Genomic DNA, 27710 nt, shown 5'->3' on the forward strand with positions numbered 1-27710 from the left:
GGCAAAAAAGCACATAAATACCTTATGTATTCATGAGTGATATTAAAGTGATTTTGATTTGTTTTATTTCCTTTACATATTATTTTTCATATTTTAATAATGCTTTTGTTTCCAAAATTGCAATACAGTGAAGGCATTTTATGTCAAACGAATATTTATGTTTGTGGATGCCAATTTCTTTTTTAAATTTTCTTTGTGTGTGTCTAGGAAAACTGTTTGTACGTCACAACAGTGTTCAACTGAGCCGAATCTATCCATCTGGTCAGAGGGTGCAGTCTTCTAACTACAACCCTCAGGACATGTGGAATGCTGGTTGCCAGATAGGTAAACATTTATTGAAGAAAAATGTGCAGACCATGCAAAAATGTAAAAATGACAGTCCATATTTATAAATGACTGACAAAAAGCTATTTTGCAGTGGCACTGAACTTCCAAACCCAATCTGAAGAGATGGATCTGAACAGAGGCCGTTTCTTAGCAAACGGAAATTGCGGCTATGTGCTAAAACCAAGCTTTATGTGCCAGCCTGATTCAGAGTTTAACCCAGAAAACACTGGGGGAGGTCCTGGCTACAACCCGACACTACTAACTATCAAGGTAAACCATCTAAACAGAGCAGTCTTTGTGAAAACAAAACCTCACATCTGTTGCCTCTCTATTTCCAGCTAGAACAAATTATTTGAAATACTGAAGTTGAGTGCCATAAAGTAAACACATTTGACTTGCAGATATATTTGGGAAAAATAGTCTAAAAATTTAAATGAATCAGTAAAATAGTGGCAGCCTCAATTTCCATGCAGTGTTTTAGAATACATTATCCAGCAAACAGTTTTGTGTTTAATAGATCAGCTTGGCTAAAACGAGGCTAAACTTGGGCTGTCATTGAAAATCTAATAGGCAACTAAGAATAGCCGAGAACTAGACTAGTCGTCAATTAGACAGATTAGACTTTATATGTGTAGTCATTCATTTCTGTTTATTGATGACTAGTCTAGTTTTGGCCTATTCTTAGACGTGACATCTATTAGATTTTCACTGACAGCCCAAGTTTAGCCTCGTTTTAGCCAAGACGGATATGTTTAGATATACACATCTTTTAAAAGCAAAAAAAAATGCTTGCTGTGTACAGTAGGTTGCAGCAAACACTGTAAAACCTATTGTGATTCACAAGGGTTTCACACTTTTTTTTTTTTGTGATTCACAATTTTTTTTTTTGTTTAATTATGCTTATGAATTGCATTTTGGGACCTTGATCTCTGCTCTGTCTGCAGAGTGACTTTTATTGACATTTTAGTAGTTTTAAAATGTATAAGAAATAACATATTAAGAAATAAGTCTGTAAAATAACATAATAAAATGTACTGGCAGTTTATTACAAGGTTTTTGTACCATAATATACATCATCCTCACTTTGAACTTTTAAACAATAAAAGTCACTTTTCCCAATTTTTCAAGGTTAAAATTTATTAGAAGAAAGATCAAAGTCCCATAATGCAATTCCAAAAGCATAAATAAGCAGGGGTAATTAAAAAAAATATAAACATTCAACACAAATTATGGAAAACTGCTAATCTAATAATAATAATTCCCTACATTTATATAGCGCTTTTCTGGGCACTCAAAGCGCTTTACACAATGGTGGGAATCTCCTCATCCACCACCAGTGTGCAGCATCCACCTGGATGACGCGACTTCAGCCATTTTGCACCAGACCGCACACACTGTTAGACATTTCAAAGGGTTTTTACAGTAACTTACTGGCAACACTGTTGCCAGTAAGTTACTGTATTTTAGATTTACAGTATACAACTGTAAATCCGTTTACAGCATGTTACCGTAGTGTCTGAAAATGGTTAACTACTGTAAAAACCTAAGTTAACAGTTAGCTACTGTAAACCTTTTCATTTTGTCCTAAATATTTTATAATATAATTTTATTAATATTATTTTAATACTATAGACCTAAAAAAAGACACAATTACAAAATATTAACAAAATAAACACTCTTTATTTAAAACATTGGAGATGCTTAAAACAAGCTTAAAAATGTGTAAAAACATTACATCTCAATCATTCAAATATTTTATTTTAAGAAAAAAAACATTGAAAATGACAAAGCACATTAACATACATGTACAAAACTGATTTAAGTGTCTGACCTGCATATTGTTGAGAAAAAAAAAACCCAATTGTACTAAGTACTACTGACATTAAACCAGACACAATTACAAAATATTCCATTCTTTAAAACATTAATAATGCTTAAAGCATTTAAGGAAAATGTGTGAAAATTACATTAAGCAATAAAATCAACACATTAAAAATAAATAAATCACACAAAGCACTAGAACATATATGTACAATAAAAATTTAAACTTCTGAATTGCATATTGTTGGAAAAATAAATATTTGTAACTATTAGCCGACTCAGAAACAACCCAACTTTAAAATATTACTAATTCTGGTGTCAAATGCTCAACAAGGTCTGAATTCACATGTTCAAATGCAATTCATCTTTATTTCTATTGCACTTTTACAATGTAGATCAATGATGTCAAAGCAGCTTAACATAGAAGTTCTTGTAAATTGAAGCTGCTTCAGTCCAGTTTTCAGAATTGAAGTAGTAAATGTTACTGCTGAAAGTCCAAACACTGAAGAGCAAATCCACCGATCCACCAATCGTAGCCAAGCGATCCAGTGGCGACAGTGGCATGGAACAAACTTCACCAACTGACGAAAGTGTAGAATAAAATCCCTTGAGAGATACCAGGCTCAGTTGGGCACACGACCAGTTCTCCTCTAGCCAAACTTGTGCAAGGCCGCAGTCTAGGCACCGGAGGCTTGAAAGTTCACCAGCGGGTGGTCAGGCTGGCCCATTGGATCAATGCGGAAACTCATTGATCACGTGTGTTTTTTAGGATTCACTCCTCCATGACCACCACAGCATCTGGTCAGGATTTGGCCCAGTCCAGGATTATGAAGAACTCTGGATAAGGACAAACAGACTAACATAAGCATAGAAGAAGCTTGTTTAAAAAAAATAAATCATATACTGGTTAATTATTTTGAAGCATGGCAGCTAGGTTGGGGTAGTTTTCAGCAGGTACTGAGCAACTGGCTCCTGCTCATAACCTGCTCACTACCATGTTTAAAAGATAACTAACCAGAATGTCCTGTTTATTTTTTTCCCTAACAAGGTTTTACAAAAACATTGTAGCATTTGTGATGGGTTGATTCACTGCAGGACAGATTAGACTATTTGTTTTATGTATTCCTAATAAACTAAAACTGACTGAATACTGATAAAACTATTGAGAGTGTCTCACCTAATCCAAGTTCTCAGTTAGCTGGTGAAAGAAGGATAACTCACTGTTGTTCATGGTTGTCATTCTCTTCACTACTTCTCCTGCTATCTTCTGGCTCACTCTGGTTGTTGCTGTGCATTTTGTTTCATCCTCTGGAATTATTTATACAAAAAAATTTATTATTTTATTTACTTACAAAATATTTAGGCAACATGAAATGGGGAAAAAGACATTTAATACATAGACAAATGCATGTATCCCAATACTAATTATTGTATTTTGAAATGTCTGACCCATGACAGACCTCAATCTGCTCAAAATATTATAAACAAAGATGAAAAAAAAAACCCTACTAAATGGTTTAATAAAAAAGGGAAAAAGATTTTTTTATTTAGCTAGCAACTAAACATGTGACACATTTTGTATTAAAAGTAACGTTACTATATTGAGAAACAAATAGATGTACAGTACTTACTGTTGTATGAGGTCCAGTTTGCACAGGCAGGCTCCCAGTATTCTATATTGAGACCATAAAAAAGCCAAAAATACAGATAAGAATACCATGCTACAATCCACAACCTCCACACAACTTTTTTTTATTTGTTTACCTTGGTTGCTTACTGGTCTTGCTTATTTTTTAAGCATAAGGCTGTGCTGATCAAGATGTTCCTCCGAAATGGTGTTTGTTTCTTCAGACAAAACCTGCTGCTGTGCCAGTGCCATATCTAAACAGAAAAAAATATAATGGCAACAATTATGTTAAACCAAATGTCAAGAGTTGTGATAAAAAAATAATTAGCAAACAATAAATAGCAAAAAGGTGGTTATTAGCATAATGCATAGAGGTAAAATTGGTTTTATATAAGCAGATTCAGACTTCCCCCTTAATAATTTAATTTCATAAAAGTATTATTTGCAAACTCTAAATAGCGAAATCATTTTAGCAGCTAATGACTATCAAAGTACAACATGCTCACGGTCAAATAAACAGTGTTAATGTTGATTTCAAGTCATACTGGCATGCTAATTCTGATCGAATATTCAAAGTAACATGGTAAACAGTATAGAGTCTTCTAAATGAACGAATGTGCGAATATAAAACCAACTTTACCTCTATGCATATTGTATAGATTTACGTTAACGTTCTTATAGGTTACGTCGCGATGTTATTTTCTCAAGCTAACGTTATAAGTTACTCTAAACCAGAGAAAAATAAGTTCACAACATCTAATATATATAGTATAAATCAATATAAGTTAAACGTTGCACGTTAAAATGAGTTTGAGTCCAATTCAGTATAAACTTAGCTCAGTTTAGCTAACAGTTAACATTACCATTTTAAGATCGCTTCAGCCAATGTTGCCGAGCAAACAAATGCTAATAGAGGTGCTCAAATCAATGTCGAGTGTTGTCAGCACAGACAGACGCGCTTTTACCTGGATTATTTGATGGTCTTTCATTCATATTCTTCAGGGGGAAAACACTCTCTGCCGGACCGTTGTCTCGTGCTAAGTGTCCTCCAAAACTGTCTGCATACCTCTGGTTCCCTCCTAAACCAAAACCCGCTGCAACACCGGTTCCTATGTAAATAAATAAAAAGATATGACGAGAACAATGGCTAATAGTCATAAACAGTCTTATTTAAAGTAATAGTAGTGTTAATGTAATAAATTAAATAAAGGTAACATCTTAATAGATGATATATTTCTCAAATGGGCGAAATAACGCTAAGCCAGAGAAAATAATAATAGCCAACTTTATACTTTACTTTGTTCTATTCTCGTCCACAAAACATTCTGTAAAATGAAACACTGCCTCAGCTTACCAGAGTAAAGTTTGTTAAATCCAGTATGTTCTTCAGGCACACTAATAAATGTTTTTTTTTTTGGCACACTAATAAATTGTCCTCCAGAATTGCTCCAGGGTCCTCAGGCAAAATGTGGTGCAGAGTAGTCGAATCGCCGCAAGGTGGCGTTGAAGCAGTTGTGGAAAATACAGTATAATACACAAATTTTTACAAATACAGTACATCGCTGTATATGTTGTTCGACGTCACACTAAATTCCCATAATGCAACGGTAAATACAGTTATTTACCGTAAAAGGAATTTGCAGTATTGCACTGGGTGAAATACAGTAAATAACTGTGTAATTTACAGAAATGTCTAACAGTGCACCACACACCGGCTGATTGGTCGAGAGGAGACAGAGGGATGATATGCCAATCATGATATGGGGAGGGTTAGGAGGCCTTGATGGACAGAGGCCAAAGGGCAGATTTGGCCAGGATGCCGGGGTTAAACCCCTACTCTTTTTCGAAGGACATCCTGGGATTTTTAACGACCACAGAGAGTCGGGACCTCGGTTTAACTTCTTATCTGAAAGACGGATGGTCATCTCCCAGCCTGTCCAGCTAAAACCAGGCTGGAAATGGCTGGAACCCATGTACAGATATTGTACATTTTGTACAGATAATGTACAGATATTTTCTATTGTGTGTAAAATCATGTAACCATATTTGTCTCGTTCCAGGTGATTTCAGCCCAGCAGCTGCCTAAACCTGACAAAGAAAAGCTCAGCTCCATTGTGGACCCTCTTGTTTGGGTCCAAATTTACGGGGCTCCCATAGACAACAGCACGAAGAAGACACACCATATTAACAATAATGGTACATAAGCATATTTTTTATGTTCATTTTTTTATTTTTAATTTGTTTAAAGGGGTGGTCCAGAGTGTATTTTTAAGGCTTATTTGTGTTTATGGGGAGCAGTAATGTAAGCTTTTGCTTCATTTGTGAAAAATCACGTTATCTTTCATATATCTTACTTTGATTACATACTACTCGGCTAACATGAAACATCTATCATATTTCCTAGTTCTAAAGCCCTCAAGTGGCTGTGATTGGTCATCTAACATAATGTGCTGTGATTTGTGGATCAGCTCCACTTCCCCAGGAAGCGACATGCTTTTACTAGCACACACTTTGCCGTTGTGGAAATACATTGTCAGTCAGAGTAGCTGTTAGCCGTATCAGTTTAAGCCTGAATCAGACAGAAAATGAAGAGGACACAGCTGAACCTCACGTCTGCTCTCTAAAATAAAATCTAACAAGTGTCTTTCACATATATTCAGAATAAGCATGTGTAAGTATTATGAAATGTTCACATATCTTTTGTGAGTTTGTTATTTAATATGCACTTGAACACAGCACCTTATAACAATACAATGCAATACCTTCCCTGCTGAAAAATTCAGCCTAAACCAGCCTAGGAAGGTTAACTGGTTTTAGCTGGTCGACCAGCCTGGTTTTAGAGGGGTTTTTTTGCCACTTCCAGGCTTGTTTTCAGCCATTTCAGCCTGGTCTTAGCTGGTCTGACTGGAAAGTGATCAGCTAAAACCGTCTAAAACCAGCTTGACCATCCTGGTTTAAGCTGGACATAGCTGGTTTTGGCTGGGCTCCCAACCTGGCTAGGCTGATCAAGCTGGTTCTAGCTGGTCATCTCCCAGCCTGTCCAGCTAAAACCAGGCTGGAAATGGCTGGAAACCAGCCTGGAAGTGTTTTTTTTTCTTCTCAGAAAACCCCTCTAAAACCAGGCTGGTCGACCAACTAAAACCAGCCAACAATCCTAGGCTGGTTAAGGCTAGATTTTTCAGCAGGGTTCTCATACGCATTTATACACAGCACCTTCTATTTATAACAAATCTGCAGAGCTTTTGTCTTATTGCGTCTCTGTGTAATGTTTGTCATCTTTTCTCATTTTGAGCCAAAGCAAATTCCTTGTGTGTGTAAAGCACATTTGGCAATAAAAACTATTCTGATACTCTTTCTAAGATGTAGAACGCAGGGAAAATGGCCGCATAGAGAGACACAGCAGCTCTGGTAAAGTTTGTGGGTGTTTACAGCGGTTTTATGGATAATTATGAATTTGTAGCCATATTGTTAACAATGTCAATCAACATTTCCCATAGTTTACATCATTGTTTACATCCTCACTACCAATAACACTAGAAACTATGTGTGTAATAGATCAATTTTAACAATTTAACCTGCAATCTACAGATTCGTCTATCATGGTTGGAGCTTCTAAACGACTTTTGCTGAAACTAATCCAGCACTGAACTGGGAGAGATTCTTGAAGCTGTCCTTGGTCAAATGCTAGCTATATTTTTTAACATAATTCATGTGTACTTTGGAAGCCAAAATACAGAAACAGCAGAATCTTTTGAATAGTAGCGTTTGGACATCATTTTAGCTTTCTCTGCTATAACATTACAGCGCCTTTGGCCACGCCCCTTCGCTGTGCGTGGTGTATGCCAAACCATGAAGGGTTTATGATTTCATTAACCCAGATGTATTTTTGTAGTCCCCAAACTTCATACACTGTAGGCTTTGCTAAGCTAACTCTGTAAAAGCCGGTATGTCTCCCTTTGCATTGAACTTTGCCCAGCTTACATTCAGAGTGTTGTATATGTTCACACAACTACATTACACATCAACTAAAGTTTAAAATAGGATTTCCACCCCTTTAGAATGTTAATTTTAATTTTTTTTATGTTTTCATCCTCAGGGTTTAACCCTAGATGGGACTGTACCTTTAAGTTCCAGCTTCATGTGCCAGAGCTGGTGTTAATCCGCTTTATGGTCGAGGACCATGACTACACCACCAGGAATGATTTTCTTGGCCAGTTTACACTTCCGTTCCCAAGCTTGCGGACAGGTACATCTTTTGTTGATTCTTTACTGAACACAGATTGTTCTATGGTAAATGCACAAGCTTATTTGCAACATCTTTGCTTTAGGTTACAGGCACGTGCGCCTTTTGAATGCAGATGGCTGTAGCATATCGCCCTCCAGTCTCTTCATTCATGTCAAAATCACACCTGGATTCAGCAGCCCCACAAGAAAAGTAGTCGCACATAGTGCCCGAGAATAAAGCATGCGTTTCAATCATCAAGAACATCTTTTTTACCAACTTTGTAACCAAAAACTACGTGAGAGCTATATGTTATGAACTATGTATTATTTGTATTATTTTGAACTATGTATTATTATCTGCATATCCCAAAGGTATCCCAAATGACAGGACTTTACATGCACCAGTCTATGTAGCATCTTGCAAGTTATCATTTCTCAACAAAAATGACTTTCTATGCAGCTACTGAAAGTGAAGAACCGACTCAGGCATGAAGCATACTTGAAGAGGGTGTTGACAATCGCTGAGCTGAGCCAGTGCAATTAAAATGTACTCAGTATAATAAGGAAAACTGCTGCACTTATGTCAACACAAAGACAAGAAAATGTGATTTGACTTTTTGTACATGCCATACTGCCATGACAAAAGCTCTGCAACTCTTTTAACTTTTATTTTTCAATATGTTTAACCTTTATAGCTTTTAACTTGAAATTGATATATTTATCACATATTAACATAATAGTTCATTGTAAACTTTTTTATTTTGCAAAATATTTGGTGTTAGTCTGATTAGAATGACTTTAAAATGCTATGAATTGCTTATTTTGAAATATACTGTAAGCATATCCGCTTGTTAAGTTGTGACGTTTGGAATACTGTTTTCGGGTCCAAGACGCTAATCATTTGAATTGAGAAAATATTAGTTTATGATTACTTTTTAGTCATATCTCACATTAAAGTGAAATTTATATAAAATCTTGGTGTACACAACAGTCTTTGGAATTGCTGTGTAATGTGAAGTGGGATGCTGACAAGGGAGATGCGGATCTAAAAGCAGGTTTTTTTAATAGAGATGATCAGGCAAGCAACGGTCACAATCAGGAGCAAACTGATGTATACAGGCAATCCAGAGTCATTGTCAAATACACAGGCGATTGGTCAGTACAGACAACATAAACAAACAAGGCAAGGGGAAACAAGATGTAATGTTCGAAAAACTGATAAACAAGACTCAGCAACGTCAGAGTGAACTGTATATATGTGAGTATAATCAGTCTATGAGCAGCTTCAGCTGTGTGAGTAATCAAAATTCACTTTGTAAATATTTATTATTACCATTATTACCTAGTTTCCCTGTACAGTTTAATATAGCGCTTGGACCTGGAAGCTGCTTCACTTGACGTCACACTTAGCCACATAGGCCATTGTTGCATTTATATAAAGGGAATCAATGCCAAATGTTCTGTCATACAGCTGTTAATAAAGCCATGTTAAATAAATTGTTTAAGGCTACAAATGTAAGCGAGACCCTGAGAAGTCTCACTGAAAACAACAAAAAGCCATCAAATGACAGAAAGTTGTCAGTAGCAAAGGATTTTTTTCAAGCTCATAGCCAGGGGTTTAAGAACCCCACTGCCAATGGGCTTACATGACCTCCCTCTACCTGTTTTTGACTGCCATTCCATCAAAATTATTTATTAAAAATAGTATATAACTGCTAAGAAGGCTTGCGAGTCTGGTCACTCCAACTTCACAGCAAGCGAAACTTGCTTATTACCGCTTATTCAAACACTTATTTTAATGAGTTCGGCATTGAGCTGTGCAATAAAACATACATACTGTTTAATAAATACACACGATTGGCTCAAATTTATAAAGTGTAACTCTGCTAATTATATCTTTGACTATACTTCTCCCCTCCCTCACATAAAATTACCTTACACTGTGTATATATATATATATATATATATATATATATATATATATATATATATATATATATATATATATATATATGAATAAATACATAATTTGACTGAACAGAAAGTGTAATAATATAACTTGCATTTCATTGTAGACAATATTTAAACAAAATAGTCCGGTCAACTTCATTTCATTTGTAAATATACATCCTTTCCTGTCATTCAGACCTGCAACACATTGCAAGGAAAGTTGGCACAGGAACAGTTTAGGGCTTGTAATCAGGTAAATTGTTTAAATTATGTGATTTGAAACAGGGGATGTCAACAGGTGATTGTAATTATGATGTGGTACAAAAGCAGCATCCAAGAAAGGTCTAGTTATTCACGGGTAAAGATGGGCTGAGAATGACCAGTTTGCCAACAATTTACATAAGGAAATTATTGAAATATTTAAAAACTATTTTATCCAAAGAAACATAGGAAGGATTTGATTATTTTACCTTTAGCAGAGTATAGAAAAATTTAAAAAGTTTCAACGAATCTGGAGAAATTTCAGTGTAAAATACAAGCGCAAAAGCCTAAGCTGAACAATCATTATCTCTGATCCCTCAGGCGGCACTGCATTAACAACTGTCATTCATCCAAGCGATATCACCACATGGACTCAGGACTACTTAGGCATACCTTTGTCAAACACCATAATACATAGTAACATCCACAAAAACCAGCTGCACTGAAGGAAGGTCTTTGTTAACAGTGTCCAGAAGGTGCAACAATTTTATAAAATTCATCTGAGATGAATCATCACACAGTGGAAACATATACTGTGGACCGATGGATAAGTATTTTTTTTTTGGGGGGGGGGAGAGAGAAATGGATGCTGTGTGCTCCAGACCAAAGAAAAAAGGATCATCCATACTGTTACCAGCAACAAGTCCAAAAGCCAGTGTCTGTGATGTATGGGGTTGTAACTTGTAATTCTGTGATGGCACCATTAATGCTGAAAAGTAAATAGAGATTTTTTAGCACAATATGCTGCCTTATTTTCCAGGGACGCCCATCCATATCTCAACAAGACAATGCAAAACCACATTGTGAACTCATTACAAAGTCCTGACTGCAGAGGAAGAGGATACAGGTATTTGACTGGCCTGTTTACAATCCTGACTTGTCTCCAATAGAGAATGTGTGGTGCAATTTGAAGTCCAAAATGAGACAATGAAGACCTCATAATGTTGCACACCTCAAGACTTGTTTTTTTAGAAAAAAAAATCGGACAAAATTGCACCTGAATCACTTGGTGTCTTCGGTTCCTAAACATTTTTAAGTTGTGAAAAGAAATGGCAAAACTGGTAAATGCTTTACTGTTCCAATTTAATTAGAATACGTGTTTATTATGAAAAAAGCAATAAAGATTATGAGGAACACATTAAATAATGTTTGATGTATTGTCTGTAATAAACTACGAGCCAAACTGAATTTAGAAATCACTACTTTTTTTTTTTTTTTGTGTTTCCTATACTGTCCCAATACTGTTTTTTCTGATTTGGAGTTGTATATCATGCATTGACAGAAAAGATTTTTAATCGTTTCTTCAAAATGACTAAAGACTCAAGTGGACATACAAGAGACACACTCAAAATAAAAATAAAAAAATAAAAAAATTGGAGGAACTCTTAATTTAATTAAGGGCAGGATTTCCATCAACTACGTTTGTTTACCAACTAAAAAACTAATTACACAACTAAATACATTTGAAAAAATGTGAATTACACACTGTAAACAAATACACACGGCAAAAATACACACAATTCATTAGAGTTAGGATAACATGAAGGATTCAAGTTAACTTATTAGTGCATTTGTATTTTTACTTAACTTATTTAACTCAAAGGTCTGATAATATCATTTATACCTATTATTTGTCGTAAATTCAGAAGTCTTTTAGTTTTATTTGAAGTTATCTTAAACAAACTAAAAGTTACATATATTTCTGAAGCATGGAGCAATGTAAAAGTTGAAGTCTGACAGTTTAAACTCTTCTTTTAGAGGCTTGGAGATTAGTCTAAATGCGTACTGCACTATAAGATAAGTATGAGGGTGTGGAGTGCAGCTGATTGGTGGTTACTCATGGGGGGAGGCCGGGGTGTCTACCTACTGCCTTCACTGCAAATTAAGATAAGCTTCTACACCCATAACCACTGAGCTGACTGATCACAACAATGGCTGCTCCAATGTCCACAAACTCTTTAATGGCTAAGCAGAATGTTCTGTAAGTGATCTGTTCATTCTTTTTTTGGGATTTGTTACATTTATGCCTTATTTTAAAGTGTATTGGTTGTATTCAGTGCAGAGAGCTCCGAGGAAAACAAAGAAGCTGAAGGCAAAAAGAAGAAGGCAAAGAAAAACAGGGAGCAGGCATGGGCTAAAGAGGGGCCACGTGACCCCTTTGAAATGGTAACTGACACTTGGTGAAATCATTAGGAATAATGATGATTTTTGTGTGTGTTGAGTGTGTTAATATTTAACATGTCAAATCTGCACAAATGTATCCCCAGCTTGACTCTTTACCCGAGGAGAAGCAACAGGAAATTCAGAAAGCACTGCACCTGTTTTCTTTAGGTCAGGGGCTTCCAAAGAACCTACAAGAGGCTCGTAGACACACATACCGGTTTTGGGATACCCAGCCAGTGCCTAAGATAGGTATGATGCACAGTGCAAAATCTAGAAAGTACCAAAACTCTGCATATCTACAAAATATATTCATGCTCTTTTAGATGAAAAAGTGACATCATGTGGGCCAATTGAATCAGAGTGGCCAAAAGTCAGAGAAGAGTCATATTCCCTTCCACAAGGATTTGTTTGGGACACACTTAACCTAACCAACCAGGATCAGGTGAGCAAGAGATCTTTGTAAACAAACATGGTCCCAAAATGACTAAATGTACCCAGGTGAAAAAAAAAATTTAATTAAATGCAATTAAAATATACTTAAATACCCGCAAATACATTTTTAGTACATTGTTTTTTTTTTTGTGTTAAATAAAAGTTTGATGGTTTTACACTATAAATATACTAATTAAATGTTTGTTTATACTTCAGTAGGACTTTAGTACACTTGACAAAAGTATACTAAATACCAGTAATACTTAAATAAATTTTTAGTGTACTACAATAAAGTACACTAAAGAAAAAAAAAACATCCAAAAGAGTTTTATTAGTGTGTTTTTCAAAAGTGTGCTTTAAATGCTTTAAACATTAGCTGATTTTTAGTACACTGTTTACATACTAATCCTAAGTTTAAAAAAAGTGAATATATATCAAATCTATTAGTAATGTATTGTAGTAGAAGTCCATTTTTCCAAAAGTTGTACTTAAGTACACTTAATGTGAATGCAATATTATCACTAACACTTAAATTGATTTTGAATGTGGTAATTTTAAGTTTACATAAAATTGACTTTATTAAAAATCTATTAGTAATGTATTGTAGTAGTAGTACATTTTCCCAAAATGTCTTTACATTTCATATATGTGTTGTAATGTTGCATCTTTTTTTTTTTTTTATAATTTTGTGTTCTCAGTTTTTGCTAAGTTTTTGTTCCCTCCCATAAGGTATTTTTGGACTTGTGGTTTATTGCACAAAAAGATTAAAGTGTTTTGATGAAGCACAGATGCTGTTTTTTTTTTTTTTTTGTACCCCCAGTATTCCTTCAAAATATATTCTTTAAATAAATGTTTAGTATGTTAAAAGCACATTTTAGATCAGCTTCATGGTGTCTTATAATAGCACAGTGGAGTACACTTAGATGTACTTAAGTTTATCTTAAAATGTACTTAATACAAATTTTTAGTACATTAAATACAAAATGAGTTTGTGAAAATAGAGCACTTTTAATACAGTATTTTGCACACTTTTTTTTACAATTTGTATATTCTTTTAATATATTACTATTATACTTTAAATTAGTCATAAATATATTTAATTGTTTAAAAGTAGGGTTCAAGTGTATTTCTAGTTGTAACTAAATATATATTTTAAAATACAGATATAGTATGTTAAAAGCACATTTTAGTTCAATTTTAGGGTGTCTCAAAATAGCACAGTTGAGTACACTTAGATGGTATTACGTTTATCTGAACATATACTTAATACAAGTATCTTTTAGTACATTAAGTATAAAATTAGTGCAGGAAAAAAGAGCACTTTTAGTACATTACTGAAAAGTGTATTAAGTATACTTAAATAAGGTGCATTTTAGTGCCCCCCCCCCTTTTTTTTTTTTACCTGGGTACACACACAATAAAAAAAGTCTTTTGCTGCTTGTTCAAACTACAGTATGCTTAAAATGGGTTGAAACAACAAAATACTTAATTGTTTTGTATGATTTTATTCTTTTATGTTGAATCTAGTTATACATTCATTCATTTTCTTGTCAGGTTAGTCCACTAACAGCACTAACAGTGCCAGTTATCACAAAAATACAATAAAATGTCTAACAGTGTACATTACATTAAAAAAATCATTACGTCTATGGGAAGTCTCCATAAAAGCTTTACGTGTGTGTGTGTGTGTGTGTGTGTGTGTGTGTGTGTGTGTGTGTGTGTGTGTGTGTCAGTGTAATATTTGGAAGTAAATAGTCAGATATTATGCTTTGGATAATAATGAAGAAAAGAGGTTATAATTAAAAAGAGAAAAATACATTTTAGCATTTTAGCTGTCTGCCAGTTGGGAACTACTCCAGAAAAGACGAACAGTTATCTGTATCCTTATCTGTCTCTGTACAATTGTAGCTGAGAGAATTGACGGACTTTCTTAATGAAAACTACATGGAGGAGGAGGTGGAAGATAACAGACCCCGCCCTCACTACTCTCCACAGTTCTTGCTCTGGTACAGTATGCTTTATCTCTTCATGTGTATATTTACATTAGTATTCGACACAAAACAGCTGATCTTATCATTTCTCCTTATGTTTAGGGCTCTTTGTCCTCCTGGGTGGCAGTCATGTTGGCATTGTGGAGTCAGAGTAGACTCCAATCAGAAACTTGTAGGATTCATAAGTGCTATTCCTGCTACTATTAAAACATTTGATATGTAAGTGCAAAATGTTCTTAGCCAGTTGCAATAATTCAATATGTCTAGTTGATTCAAATGACATTTTTTTAAATGCTCCACAGAGAGTTAAAGATGGTAGAGGTGAACTTCCTGTGCGTGCACAAAAAACTTCGCTCAAAAAGACTGGCACCAGTCCTCATCAAGGAGCTCACTAGACGGGTCCATCAGCTGGGTATATCTCAAGCAGTTTACAGCACCAGTGCGGTCCTGCCAAAGCCTATTGCGAGCTGTAGGTATGACACACATAATACAAATTTTTCTTTATTTTTCTCACAGACTTTTATTTGAGTTCTTGTTTTAAATTAAATTACGTATTCATCCATGGTTGTTTACAGGTACTGGCACAGATCGTTAAACACACGCAAGCTGATTGAGCTCAATTTTTCTTCTCTTACCCGTAATATGACATTGCAGCGGGCTCTCAAGCTGAATCGGCTTCCTGAGGTCAGACTGCCCTCCTGATGTTTTTCAGAATCTTTTGTGAATTTGTTGTCTTTATGTTTTTGATCCACTACCCAAAGTATTATTACCATTAATACATTAATATAAAATAAAATAAAAATCTATTATAATTTTTAAATCACAACATTTTACACACAAAAGAACTAAGGCCAAATCCTTGTCAACTTAAACAAAATGCAATTTTTTTACATAAACATGGTCACATATACATACACATCTGTCACCAGCAATATAGCTAATCTGCTTGATTTTACATGACTTTGGTAAGATAATAAGTTTCAGTTTAGGTGTGTTTAATCTTGTTAAACTACAGCCTATAGCATGATGACATACTGGATCAGGTCCAAAATATAGTGGACATGTATGTTTAAGTGGTTGTTGCTAGAAATGAGAATTGTTTATGTTAATTAATAAAGGTGCTGTATGTAAGTCTTTCGGCCCTATCATACACCCGGCGAAGTGTGGCGCAAGGCATGACACAATAGTTGTTTGCTAGTTTCAGCTTAGCGCATGAGTCGTTTTGACTTTTTTCGCCATGCTGTTTAAATAGCAAACGCATGTGCGCCCATAGGCATTCTGGTCTAAAAAGGAAGGCGTTCTGAGGTGCACTGCTGGCGCTTTGCTATTTTGAGAAACTATAATAAATTTTTCAATAGACCAAAACAAAGCCGGTCTATTGTCCAGCGGAAGCCGCAGATCGCGTTAGTTAAGGGCCTCGCTTACACACTGCTCAATACAGAAAAGATGTAGAGCAATACGCAAATATCTTTACATATGAAAAAGAATTAAAATGTTAAGGATATATATAGGATATAATAAGGATATATATAGGATACAAATATAAAGGATTAAAATTTTACAAAACATATTATTTTCTAGCCTACATAAATTTAAAAACCACTGCCTTCATGCCTTTTTCATCTCGGGGGCTTTTTCAGTTCATTCATAACAATTTGCTTTTGCATTTATGTTATCATTACTAGCAGTATTATTTGTTAAATCCATATTTATATTTGTTTTATTAAAAACAAGCTTAGATTTTTCCACCTGTCAGGTTTTAGACCATATGGGCATAGCATGTGTATTTGGATATAAGTTTTTTGACCACACTTCGTTATTATTGTTCGTTTATTCATTTGCTACAAATTAGAACTGAATTTAGAAATATTTTGAAACATTGAAAAATCTTTGCGCTTAACAAACAAAATTAATTATTAATAGGCAAATGGATGACTGTGTGTACAAGAAGTTTCCCTATCCATGAGAGTGAAAGTGAAAGTTAATAATAAGGAGGCTCATCTCTCATTCTTGCGCTGTAGATGCTCTGTTTAACTGTTTTCTTGCTAGTGAAATGCTCAGTTTCTCCACTTACAAAGTCTGTCACGTAAATAGCAAATATGCTATCACGCGACGCAACTGACTCTTAAAGGGAATGGGAGATGAGACTCTGATTGGTTTATTCTCAAAACAGAACTCATTAGGAAAAAGAACTCATTAAGAAAATAAGCTCAACTCTTTTAGACTATGCGCCACGGCGCAAAATGGATTTTTCCGTCCTTATATTAACAAAGTGGATTCTGACACACCCTTGACACAGCCCTGCGCATTGCACTTTGCGCATGGATCGTCAAAATAGAGCCCCTTATGTTATGGAACAAAACAAAACCCATACATAATCAAGAGAAATGTTTTTCCAATAGGTTCATATTTATTATCACCTGTATTTTTCAGATGTCACTAACCGCCAACCTGATTTCACCAAGCAGGACACGTTACTGGATTACCATCTATGTTGGTCCTGGAACCTTACAATCAGCCAATCAGAATACATATATCGTTTATGTTTAGGTTTAGGCTTACTGTTAAGTTTATGCACTACTTCATGATTGTTTATACCTCTCTGATTTGGGGAATAATTTACAGTTATGGTTGGGTTTAGGGATAGGGAATAGGTATGACTTACACTTTCCAACAGAAAGGATGTTCCAGGTTTAACTTACAGTAGATGTTAATCCAGGATTGCATCGTACTTGGCAAAATCATGGTATTTTCAATGAGCCTGGGTTGAAAAATCTGATGACATAGCTTCTGTTTAGAGACACATGAAAAATTCCAATGACTTTTCACATCCTTTAAAGAGCACCTATGGTGAAAAATCTACTTTTCAAGCTGTTTGGACAGACATGTGTGTATATATAATGTATAGACTGTCATATTGGGGTGATATAAACACACACAGTCCTTTTTTTTCAATTTAACAACATAAATACGGTGGACCAATTGGTGGGTTTTCAGACCGACCGCAACTTTACGTAGGAGAGCGGTCCCCCCGCTCACCAATATTGATTGACAGCCTCGCGTCACGATCATATCCTCAGTTTCTTGTTTCATTTTCATCCACCATTTTCAGCGTGTGAGACAAAACGATATCACTAAAGAAACACCCTTGCTCTATTTTTAGATGAAAGTCTCAACACAAGATCAATATTCTCCACATTATCGCTCTAATCGGAATTATTGCTTGTACCTTTTGCGTGGCACGGCGCAGTGCATTTCGGAGTTCTGGGCATGGGTTTCTGTCGGGGTGCACGCGGCTGAGCTTCGGGTTGGCGGCTCGGCGGACGATTCAGGACACTTCATGTTTCTGCTGCACCACTGAGAGTGTCTGGTGTGCTGTGTCACGGCGCATTTGCTGCCTCAGTCAAAGTTAATTATTTCAGCTCGGCACTTGTACACCAAGACTATACAAACTATACAAGGACACAAATGATTTTGTACTCTCTGCTTGGTCTGTGGGCGAGGCAGTGGTGCAGTAGGTAGTGCTGTCGCCTCACAGCAAGAAGGTCGCTGGGTCGCTGGTTCGAACCTCGGCTCAGTTGGCGTTTCTGTGTGGAGTATGCATGTTTTCCCAGCCTTCGTATGGGTTTTCTCTGGGTGCTCCGGGTTCATGTGGTACAGGTGAATTGGGTGAGTTTGTGTGTGAATGTGTGTGTGGATATTTCCCAGAGATGGGTTGTGGCTGGAAGAGCATCCGCTGCGTAAACACTTGCTAATTCATTCCGCTGTGGCAACCCCGGATTAATAAAGGGACTAAGTTGACAACAAAATGAATGAATGCTTGGTCTGTGGCCGAGTCGTACATGTACGACTGAATGCTGATCCTAGCTTAGCTTAGCTTCTCTCTCTCTCTGTCTGCCTGCCTGTCTGTTGCAAACACAGAGCGTGGGAGCTTTTGGCTCTGCCCTCTTGTTATGTTGGGAGGGAAGCCGAAACTAACTTTCATGTGAAGCAACACGCCCCTAAAACAGCAAACTGTGTAAACGCCCCCAAGATAACACTTTTTAACGCATTATAATAAAAACATCTGAACTGTGTGTTGAACTGAACCTAAACTGGCACACTCAGAAGAACCATAATATTAATATTAAATCATAAAAAAGGGGTAAACTATGTGCCCTTTAATCTTATACTCCTTTATCTACAACTATAGATAACGAAAACCCCAGGCCTTCGCCCCATGACTTCACAGGATGTGCCGGTTGTTCATGATCTTCTAAAGGAACATTTCAAAGTTTTCAGTCTGTCTACTGTTCTGACCCTGGAGGATGTTGAGCACTGGCTTCTCCCACAAGATGGTGTTATTGACACTTATGTTGTGGAGGTAAGTGTGATTGCTTTATGTGTCAACCATTTCATTCAAACATTTACCTGACATGTGTTGCATTAATGCCAATCATATTATGAATGCAGAGCATCGATGAGACAGTAACCGACATGGTGAGTTTCTACACACTTTACTCCATGGCTCAGGACCATCAAGTGCATAAAGTCTTGAAGGCAGCCTATATTGTCTACTGCATCACCAAGGCCACTCCACTTCTGCAGCTAATGGAAGATGTCCTTGTCATTTGTAAAGCAGTAAGTCAATGGATATACATTTCAATAAATATTTAATGTAAATATCTACCATAAATATTTTGACATCAACAAAATTCTAACATTTTTGGCTCCATACACAAACACAATGGATTTGAAATAAAACAAACAAGATGTGCTTTAACTGCAGACTATGAGCTTTAATTTGAGGGCAATTACATGCAAATCAGGTGAACAGTGTAGGAATTACAACTTTTTCCATATGTGCCTCCCACTTGTTAAGGGTATAAAAATAATTGGACAGAACAATAATAATAATAAATCAAACTTTCACTTTTTACTACTTGCAAATCTTTTGCAGTCAAAAGTCTGGAAGTCAGCCTGAGATCTGGAATACATAGACATCACCAGACGCTGGGTTTCATTCCTGGTGGTGCTCTGCCAGGCCTCTACAGCAATTGTCTTCAGTTCCTGCTTGTTCTTTGGGTATTTTCCTCTCCAGTTTTGTCTTTGGCAAGTGAAATGCATGCTTAATCGGATTTAAGTCAGGTGATTGACTTGGCCATTAAATAAAATTCCACTTCTTTCTTCATTGGTTGCTTTTGCAGTATATTTTGGGTCATTCTCCATCTGCACTGTAAAGCACCGTCCGATGAGTTCTGAAGCATTTGGCTTAATATGAGCAGAAGATATTGCCTGAAACACTTTAGAATTTGTCCTGCTGCTTTAGTCAGCAGTCACAGCATCAATAAATACAAGAGAACCAGTTCCATTGACAGCCATTCATGCCACGCCATGCCACTACTACCACCATGCTTAACTGCTTGATCCTAAGCAGTTCCTTTCCTTGTCCATACTCTTCTCTTCCCATCACTCTGGTTCAAGTTGATCTTGGTCTCATCTGTCAATAACATGTTTCCAGCACTGTAAAGGCTTTTTTAGAACTCTAATCTGGCCTTCCTGTTTTTGAGGATCACCAATGGTTAATATACTGTTTTCACTCTGGTGTAGTCTTCTCTTGATTGTTGACTTTGACACACATACACCTACCTCCTGGACAGTGTTCTTGATCTGGCCAACTGTTGTGAAGGGTGTTTTCTTCACCAGGGAAATAATTCTTTGGTCGTCCACCAGAGCTGTTTTATGTGGTCTACCCGGTCTTTTCGTGTTGCTGAACTTACTGGTACTGGTGTGTTTTTCTTTTCAAAAATGTTCCAAACAGTTATTTTGGCCACGCGTAATGGTTTTAATGTTGATCTCTCTGAACTCTGGACCTTTTATCTGCTCATTGTAATTGGGATAATGATGGAAGAACACACATGGCCATGGAACAGCTTAGAAGCCAATTGTCCAGTTACTTTTGGACCCTTAACAAGTGGGAGGCACATATGCAAACTGTTGTAATTCCTACACCGTTCACCTGATTTTATATAAATATCCTCAAATAAAAGCTGACAGTCTGCAGTTAAAGCACATCTTCATTTCATTTCCTAATCTATTGTGTTGGTGTATAGAACCAAAAATGTTAGAATTGTGTCAATGTCAAAATATTTATGGACCTAACTGTATGTTAATAGCAACACAATGCTGCTGATCTGTCGCAAACAAGATTTATAATGCTTCTTTTAAATGTGTTGTTTGATATGATCACCCGACTTGTCAAACTCTCTCTATCCAGAAGGGGTTTGATGTGTTCTCTGCACTTGACATAATGAACAATAAAGCCTTTTTGGAGCCGCTTAAGTTCAGAATGGGAGATGTACACATGCAGTATTACCTCTACAACTGGAGATGCCCGGATATCACATCTAATAAGGTAATCAAATAGACTTTTTGAAGATCTAAAAAAAATGTGATGGGTTTAATAAATGCATACTCTTTATACCATATTTCAGGTTGGTGTTTTGCTGAAGTAATGGAAGTTTACATCAAGACAAGAGTGAGCAGTGAAAATACATAAGCAGAAATGTCGCACACATTTGTTAAATAATGATACCAGATAAATATTTCGCAACCTTAAAATTTGTATGAGTGTGTTTATTATTTTTTTTAAATAAATAACATTAATGGATTTTTTCATTATGTTTTTATGTGTCTGTAAAAAAGTTAACAGCAACCTGGTCCCTGAGAAAAAGGAGGCGGAGAACCGATGAACTTTTTACAAGTTTTAATGATAAAAATAAAACAAACAGACAGCAGCTCCTCACGGAGACTGCTGTCAAACTGAACGTAAAAGTAAAACATAAAATGTCTGGGCCCGGTCCTCTCTCAGCTTCCTTTGCCATCGTTCCTCCTCTTATAGACAAATTACCATGTTTGTAAATATTTAGGATAAAAAAACTGGGAGCGCTAGCATTTTCAGCAAGGGAATTACATCTGATGCGGTATAGAGTTTGTTGTTGTCTTAGAGATAAGTTGTATTGATTGCATTATTTACATAATGCTTTTAGGGTAATATAACAGTTTGTCACCCAGTGATAAGCACAGTTATTCTGCAAAATTAATGTTAAAGTGAGCGGTGTTTGTCTGACAGGTCCAATTGCGATAGCCCCCTCCCAATGGATATTGGATGAGACGAAATGGCCAAGCATCCAGCCCAAAATATAAAACTATCTCATTGAAACTCCAAGTGTTTTTACAAGAGAAAAGCTGAAGACCTACAAGTCTTTGGATGCCAATAATTTAGTATTGCGTGGTCATGTGCAAGAAATAATGTTTCATGATTACCAGATTCAAAACTTTGTAAGCTAAAAACCGAGGTTCTGCCTAGCCAAAGACAAGAAAAAAAGACAGAGCTATACAAGGCCTGGGTAATCACCAACAAGCAAAACTACTGCATTCGGACAGCGAACTACACCTGTATGGCAGGGTATGTGAACTTACATAATTACATTTCATTCTAAGCATTCAGTTTCCGCAGTTTAACTAACCATATTTAACTGTTTTTGCTGAAACCATTGCTGCAATCAAAAACGAGTAATGTGTATGATTCAGCATAACTTCGTCACTCCAGCTCCGTTTTAGCCAAAGGCATTAAAAGCAGTGTGGTGTATGGTGAAAGTTAAGTTTTCTATTTTTGGACTTTCAAATTTGGCATCCTACTGCACAACACGACATGTTTACTATTGCAACCGGTCTCTTTTTGCAACCGTGTGATGGTCATGTGTGACCAAAATCATGTGTGATGTAGGTTGGTAATTCCTCTATAGTACAGAGCTCCTTCCGTGGGATTCCAGGCCGGTGTGTGTCACAGTTATTTCACATCCTTCACTTATGCAGCGGCCTCGTTCCGTTACCCGCGCCCTCACCACAGTGTTGTACAGACATTTAGTAAATCTGTAATGTGTGGAGCAAAAGAAAACAGGTAGGTATGGAGATCTCACATGCATACTGATTTAATAAGCAAAATCATCAGGAATAAGGAAACACCAGAATCAGTTTTTTTTTTTTACCGGTAGGTTGTTTGTTTTGCTTACATGGAAATGAAGACCAGTAATAGTAAAATAATGCACCACAGTGAGTAATTCAACATCTTGTGTACACATTCCCGTTAATAGTAACAGTACATGTATAAACAAATCTTGTGCTATATGGAATAAATCATTTGAACTAAAAGTACAACTGAAGGAGAAATGTATGACTTTTCAGGTATTACATATTATGTGAATGTGTTATGTGAATGTTTTGTGAAAATTCAAGTCTGGCAAAGAAAAACCAAGAAAAGAAACCAAAACACCCTCCAAAAATTGTGATATGGTAAAAGCATTTGTCCGCCAGTCGATTTTCTCTTCTGTTTTGCTTTTGAAAACACTATCGGTTGGATTTTAGGGAAGGGGCAGGGTCAGTATGTAGCAAGGTGATATACTGTATATGCAAAACTTTTGGATGCATCAGAGAAGGACATGTAAATGGCACAAATAAGCAAATCATGGCCCATATTTAAGACTGTCAAAAATGAACATGACAATGGATTTGTGAAAAAAGCTGCAGGAAGATGTTGCCTCAGAATTGTATTTTATGCTTCCTAAAATCATAGTCCTGGGCACGTATTTACAATGAGCCTTGGTTGTCCATTTAGAAACACTGTGCAGCATTCCAGAGCTGCTTTGCTGCTTACAATTTTTTCATTCTTAATGGACTGTGCAGGAACAAGGAAATACATTGCTGTATGCAAATAATCTATCCACAAAACAACTAGAAGTTTGTAAAAACATGAGTTCAAGTGTATCATGTCTGCCTGTTTAGCTGTAAACCTCTTTTTTCCTTTTTTTAAACATTGGAAAAAACCACATCTATTTTCTATTTTTCGGCCCTGGTCAGATGCCGTGATTTTTATTATTTGTTAGGAAAGTCACTATATCAGATTATGCACTTTTTTTTTTCTTGATAAAATCTTGTCTTGTCATGTATAACAGATATGCCAGAATACACGTTCCTTCACATGACGTCTACGACGAGCGTTACTTCCCAAAGTAGTCACAAGTGTTGCTATAACAATATTCCTCATCTCATTTCAAATCTTTATATAAATCTTTTTTAATCTTAATAAAGACAGATGCTTGTTGCCTAGGGATGTAAAGATTCACCTGACTCACGATTCGATTCATGATACTAATCTCACAATTTAGTCAAAATTTTTTAACAAAATTATTTTAAACAAATTTAAGGTGAAGAGCCCTTTCATTTTTTTTTCGTAAATGCTGCACTTTTTTTCCTAATATGATATATTTTCTGCTATAACTAAATTGCTATTATAAAAAAAAAGAGAATAATTCAAGCTAAAAAATACTTATTAATATAAACAAACTAGAACTGTGACTGTGCTGTGATTTTACATTATTAAAAATAAATATCAGTATATCTGTTTATTTATTTATTTTTTTGGCATAAGCTGAGGTCTTTGCACATTTACAGTCTCCTGCTGATGAAAAAAAAAACAAAAAACTTTCACTGGACCAGAGATGGCTAGTGTGGAAAAGTAAGCCATTTCTAATCCAGAGAGCAGGGTGTACAAAAGTGGTCAATAGGCCCTCTGCTCAAGAGGACTGGCGACAGGCATTAAATACTGATAATAAAATTACCAATTAAAAAGTGGAATAGAGACAGGAGTTGAACATGATTATGAAGGTGAATAATTAATAGTACTTCTACAACTAATTAGTATAAGTGAAGTTTAATTTTAAACTAATTTCGAGAAGTGCATGTGCTCATGATTGACCCAGCTGGTCCACATTAGCTGATTATGATCCTCCAATCAAAGGATCCCAAATCACTATATATATATATATATATATATATATATATATATATATATATATATATATATATTCTCATTTCCTTTCTACAACTATCTTCGTCTGGAAAAAAAAAACCCTCCTCCCCTTCTTCCTCCTTTATACAGAATGGGCGGCATGGTGGCCCAGTGACTAGCACTGTTGCCTCACAGCAAGAATACCAATGGTGTTGGGTCCTCGCTGAGCCATCTGGTATTTCTGTGTGGAGTTTGCATGTTCTCCCCGTGTCCGCGTGGGTTTCCCCCGGGTTCCCCGGTTTCCTCCCACCATCCAAATGTGCTCTATATTATAGATAAAATAAGCCTAAACCTTTTTTATATTGTCTTACTCTCTGGAAGTTCGCCTTGGCCTCAGCAGCGGGGGAGTTTGAGATAGACCTGAGCTCAATCTCCACTCGCCCTGCAAAAGGGTGGGAGCCCTTGGCTCGAGGATCCCTTGGGCTCAGGGCTCTCTCCCGGGACAGCATGCCAAACAAGCTATGTATAAATCATGAGCTAAGTGTGAACTTGAAGTGTCAGTGTGAGACAATTAAGAAGAGATAATCTTGAGCATTTTTAAATATTCAATAATAAGCTAATTGTTAAAAAAGGATTAATTAATTTAAAAAATTAATTAAAAAAGGAAAGGGTAAAACAGTCTAATACCCGTTTCTGTAACAGAACAACTTTCTCATTCAGTATGAAAAACATCTTCACACTTTTACTATAAAAACACTGATGCACTGTGTGATATATATAACTCTCCCCAGAGTTAGATAGCGGAGCTGCAAATAATCTGGTTTGCATGGTTTGGCTTATCAAGTTTATTTGTATTTAGACATCTGACAGTTTTTGTTATCTCTGGCACTCTTCACCACTGTCATTTTACCATAGACTGTAAAAGATATAGATGTAGCGTTCACCCATAGGTTATGAAATCCAGGCATAAAACTGTATGACAGTGTTTCAGATGACTGTTGTAGAGCCTACAGCTAATCAATTAGTCAGATACTGGAGTGCTTTCAAGTTTCTAAAGAAAAATATAAATGGTCACAGCGTCTCACAGTTGTCATGAAGGGTAATATTGGCTATATGTACCAAACCATTCTTTGTACCTGGCTGTAAAGACATTTTTTTCTGCTGTAAAGTTGGCCATTTTAACAGTGGGCTCAATAAAAATCTGCTCTATTATGGGGCCAGGACTAATGGAATTTCGATGAATTGCAGTTTCACTTTGCCTACTTCCATATTGGCTTCACAAGGGAGAGCAGAAGTTTTTTTTTTTTTTTTATTGATCAAACATGGGAGTACAGAGTTGTACATAAAACAGTATACAAGGGAATTAGGTCCCACTTTATATTAATTGGCCTTGACTAATATGTACTTACACAGGAATTATTAGTTTGTTACAATGTACCAATAGACCAATTACCAACCTACGTCACACATGATGTCACACGGGTCCCCGGTTGCTAAAAAAAAGGACAGGTTGCAATGGGAAAAATGTTGTTATGTGCGATAGGATGCCAAATTCGAGTCCAAAAATAGGAAAAGTAACATTTACCGTACACCAGATACTACTTTATTACCGACTGCAGACGTCTATGGCTAAATGGGAGCTGAATTAAGTGAGGAGCTAATTAGAAATGCTGGACTCTGCAGTTCTCATGTCATATCAGGTAGGCTAAGTTCACGCTATGCTGAATCATACACATCACTCGTTTTTGATTGCAGAAATTATTTCAGCAAAAACAGTTACATATGGTGAATTAAACTGCGGACACTGAATGCTAAGAATGAAACATGAAAGTTACGTTTATTGAAGTAAAGTTGGTTTTATATTCACACATTCATTGAGTGACAACTTGTGACAAACTCCCTATATTGTTTACCACTGCACTTTAAATATTCGGTCTGAAATAACCTGCAAGTGTGACTTGAAAACAACAATAACACAGTTTATTGACTGTGAACAATGTTGTACTTTGATAGTCATTGGCTGCTAATAAGATTTTGCTATTTAGAGTTTGCAAATAATACTTTCATGAAATTATATTGTTAAGGAGAAAGTCTAAATGTGCGAATATAAAACCGACTTTACCTCGTTCACATATCCTGCTGTACAGGTGCAGTTCGCTGTCAGAATGCAGTCGTTTTGCGTGTTGGTGATTAATTACCCAGGCCTTGTATAACATTAACTCCATCTTCTTTCCTTGTCTTTGGCTAAGCAGAAACTCGGTTTTTAGCTCTACATAGTGTTGAATCTGGTCATCATGGAGCAATATTTCTTGCACATGACCACACAGAACATCATTGTTGGCATCCAAAGACTTGTAGACCTTTATCTTCTCTCTTGTAAAATCATGCTGGATGCTTGGTCATTTCGTCTTATCCAATGTCCATTGGGTGGGTGCTATCGCAAATGGACCTGTCAGATAAACGCTGCTCACTTTAATGTTAATTTTGCCGAATCACTGTGCTTATCACTGGGCGCTGAGCTGTTATATGCTGAAAGCATTATGTAAATAATATATATAATGTGTAATCAATTTATCTTATTTCTAAGACAACAACAAATTCTACACAGCATCTGATGTCATTCCCTTGCTGTAAATGCTGGCGCTCCCGGTTTTTTCTGCCACCTCCCTGCGCGCGCATCCTGAATGTTTACAAACATGGTAATTGGTCTATTGTGTAAATAAATGTATTTACTGTGTACTTATGCTTGATTAAATACATGTATGTAATTACATCTGTAATTAACTTTTGTAATTACATTTGTAAATACACTGTTGACCATCCCTTACACCTTAACCTACCCTTAAACCTACCCATGCCACCAAGCCTGCCACCAACCTCTATCCCAACTCAAAAGCAACACGTGTTTTCAAATACATTATAAACACAGTAAGTACATTGTATTTATTTTTTTTGATGTAAGTACATAGTAGTTAAGGACCGGGTTAAAATTAAAGTTGGACCGGGAATTATCAACAAAAATTAATCGCGTACATAAAGTATTTTTTCCAGCAGTTGAGATGTCTTCAAAGCTTTGGTATTACTT

General features: G+C 36.1%; 2 protein-coding genes and 1 long non-coding RNA gene across 11 annotated transcripts in view; 2 read left to right on the forward strand and 1 right to left on the reverse strand.

The window, feature by feature from the left end:
- plcd3b (phospholipase C, delta 3b) overlaps positions 1-9496 on the forward strand; it is a 33160-nt gene extending 23664 nt beyond the window's left edge. For all 3 annotated transcript variants that reach the window (XR_015503982.1, XM_087276017.1, XM_087276018.1), the window contains 5 exons: positions 208-324; positions 419-597; positions 5836-5971; positions 7872-8021; positions 8104-9496. Coding sequence is in view for 2 of the 3 variants with exons in the window: in XM_087276017.1 (XP_087132143.1) it covers positions 208-324; positions 419-597; positions 5836-5971; positions 7872-8021; positions 8104-8237 (716 nt within the window). In the remaining variant the exon portion in view is untranslated. The remainder of the gene's footprint in view (positions 1-207; positions 325-418; positions 598-5835; positions 5972-7871; positions 8022-8103) is intronic.
- On the reverse strand, positions 1988-5133 carry LOC147841350 (uncharacterized). 2 transcript variants are annotated; one of them, XR_015503987.1, is made up of 5 exons: positions 4741-5133; positions 3913-4029; positions 3780-3821; positions 3370-3456; positions 1988-2985 (listed from the first exon to the last, which is right to left on the reverse strand). It is a non-coding gene; the product is annotated as an uncharacterized LOC147841350 (long non-coding RNA). The 2 variants fall into 2 exon arrangements; XR_015503988.1 differs by having other exon boundaries at positions 3326-3456; positions 4741-4885.
- A 2589-nt stretch (positions 9497-12085) lies between the features above and the next one.
- Positions 12086-21396, forward strand: nmt1b (N-myristoyltransferase 1b). 6 transcript variants are annotated; one of them, NM_001162849.1, is given in 12 exon segments: positions 12086-12191; positions 12268-12376; positions 12478-12622; positions 12697-12815; positions 14714-14811; positions 14899-15015; positions 15099-15269; positions 15372-15480; positions 18989-19159; positions 19249-19416; positions 21053-21190; positions 21270-21395. In NM_001162849.1, coding segments are annotated over 12 exon segments (1416 nt in total). In that variant the 5' UTR covers positions 12086-12141; the 3' UTR covers positions 21291-21395.
- Positions 21397-27710: the final 6314 nt, after the last annotated feature.

Source organism: Danio rerio, chromosome 12 (genome assembly GCF_052040795.2).
Source record: "Danio rerio strain M-AB ecotype USA chromosome 12, GRCz13ab, whole genome shotgun sequence".
Classification (NCBI taxonomy): domain Eukaryota; kingdom Metazoa; phylum Chordata; class Actinopteri; order Cypriniformes; family Danionidae; genus Danio; species Danio rerio.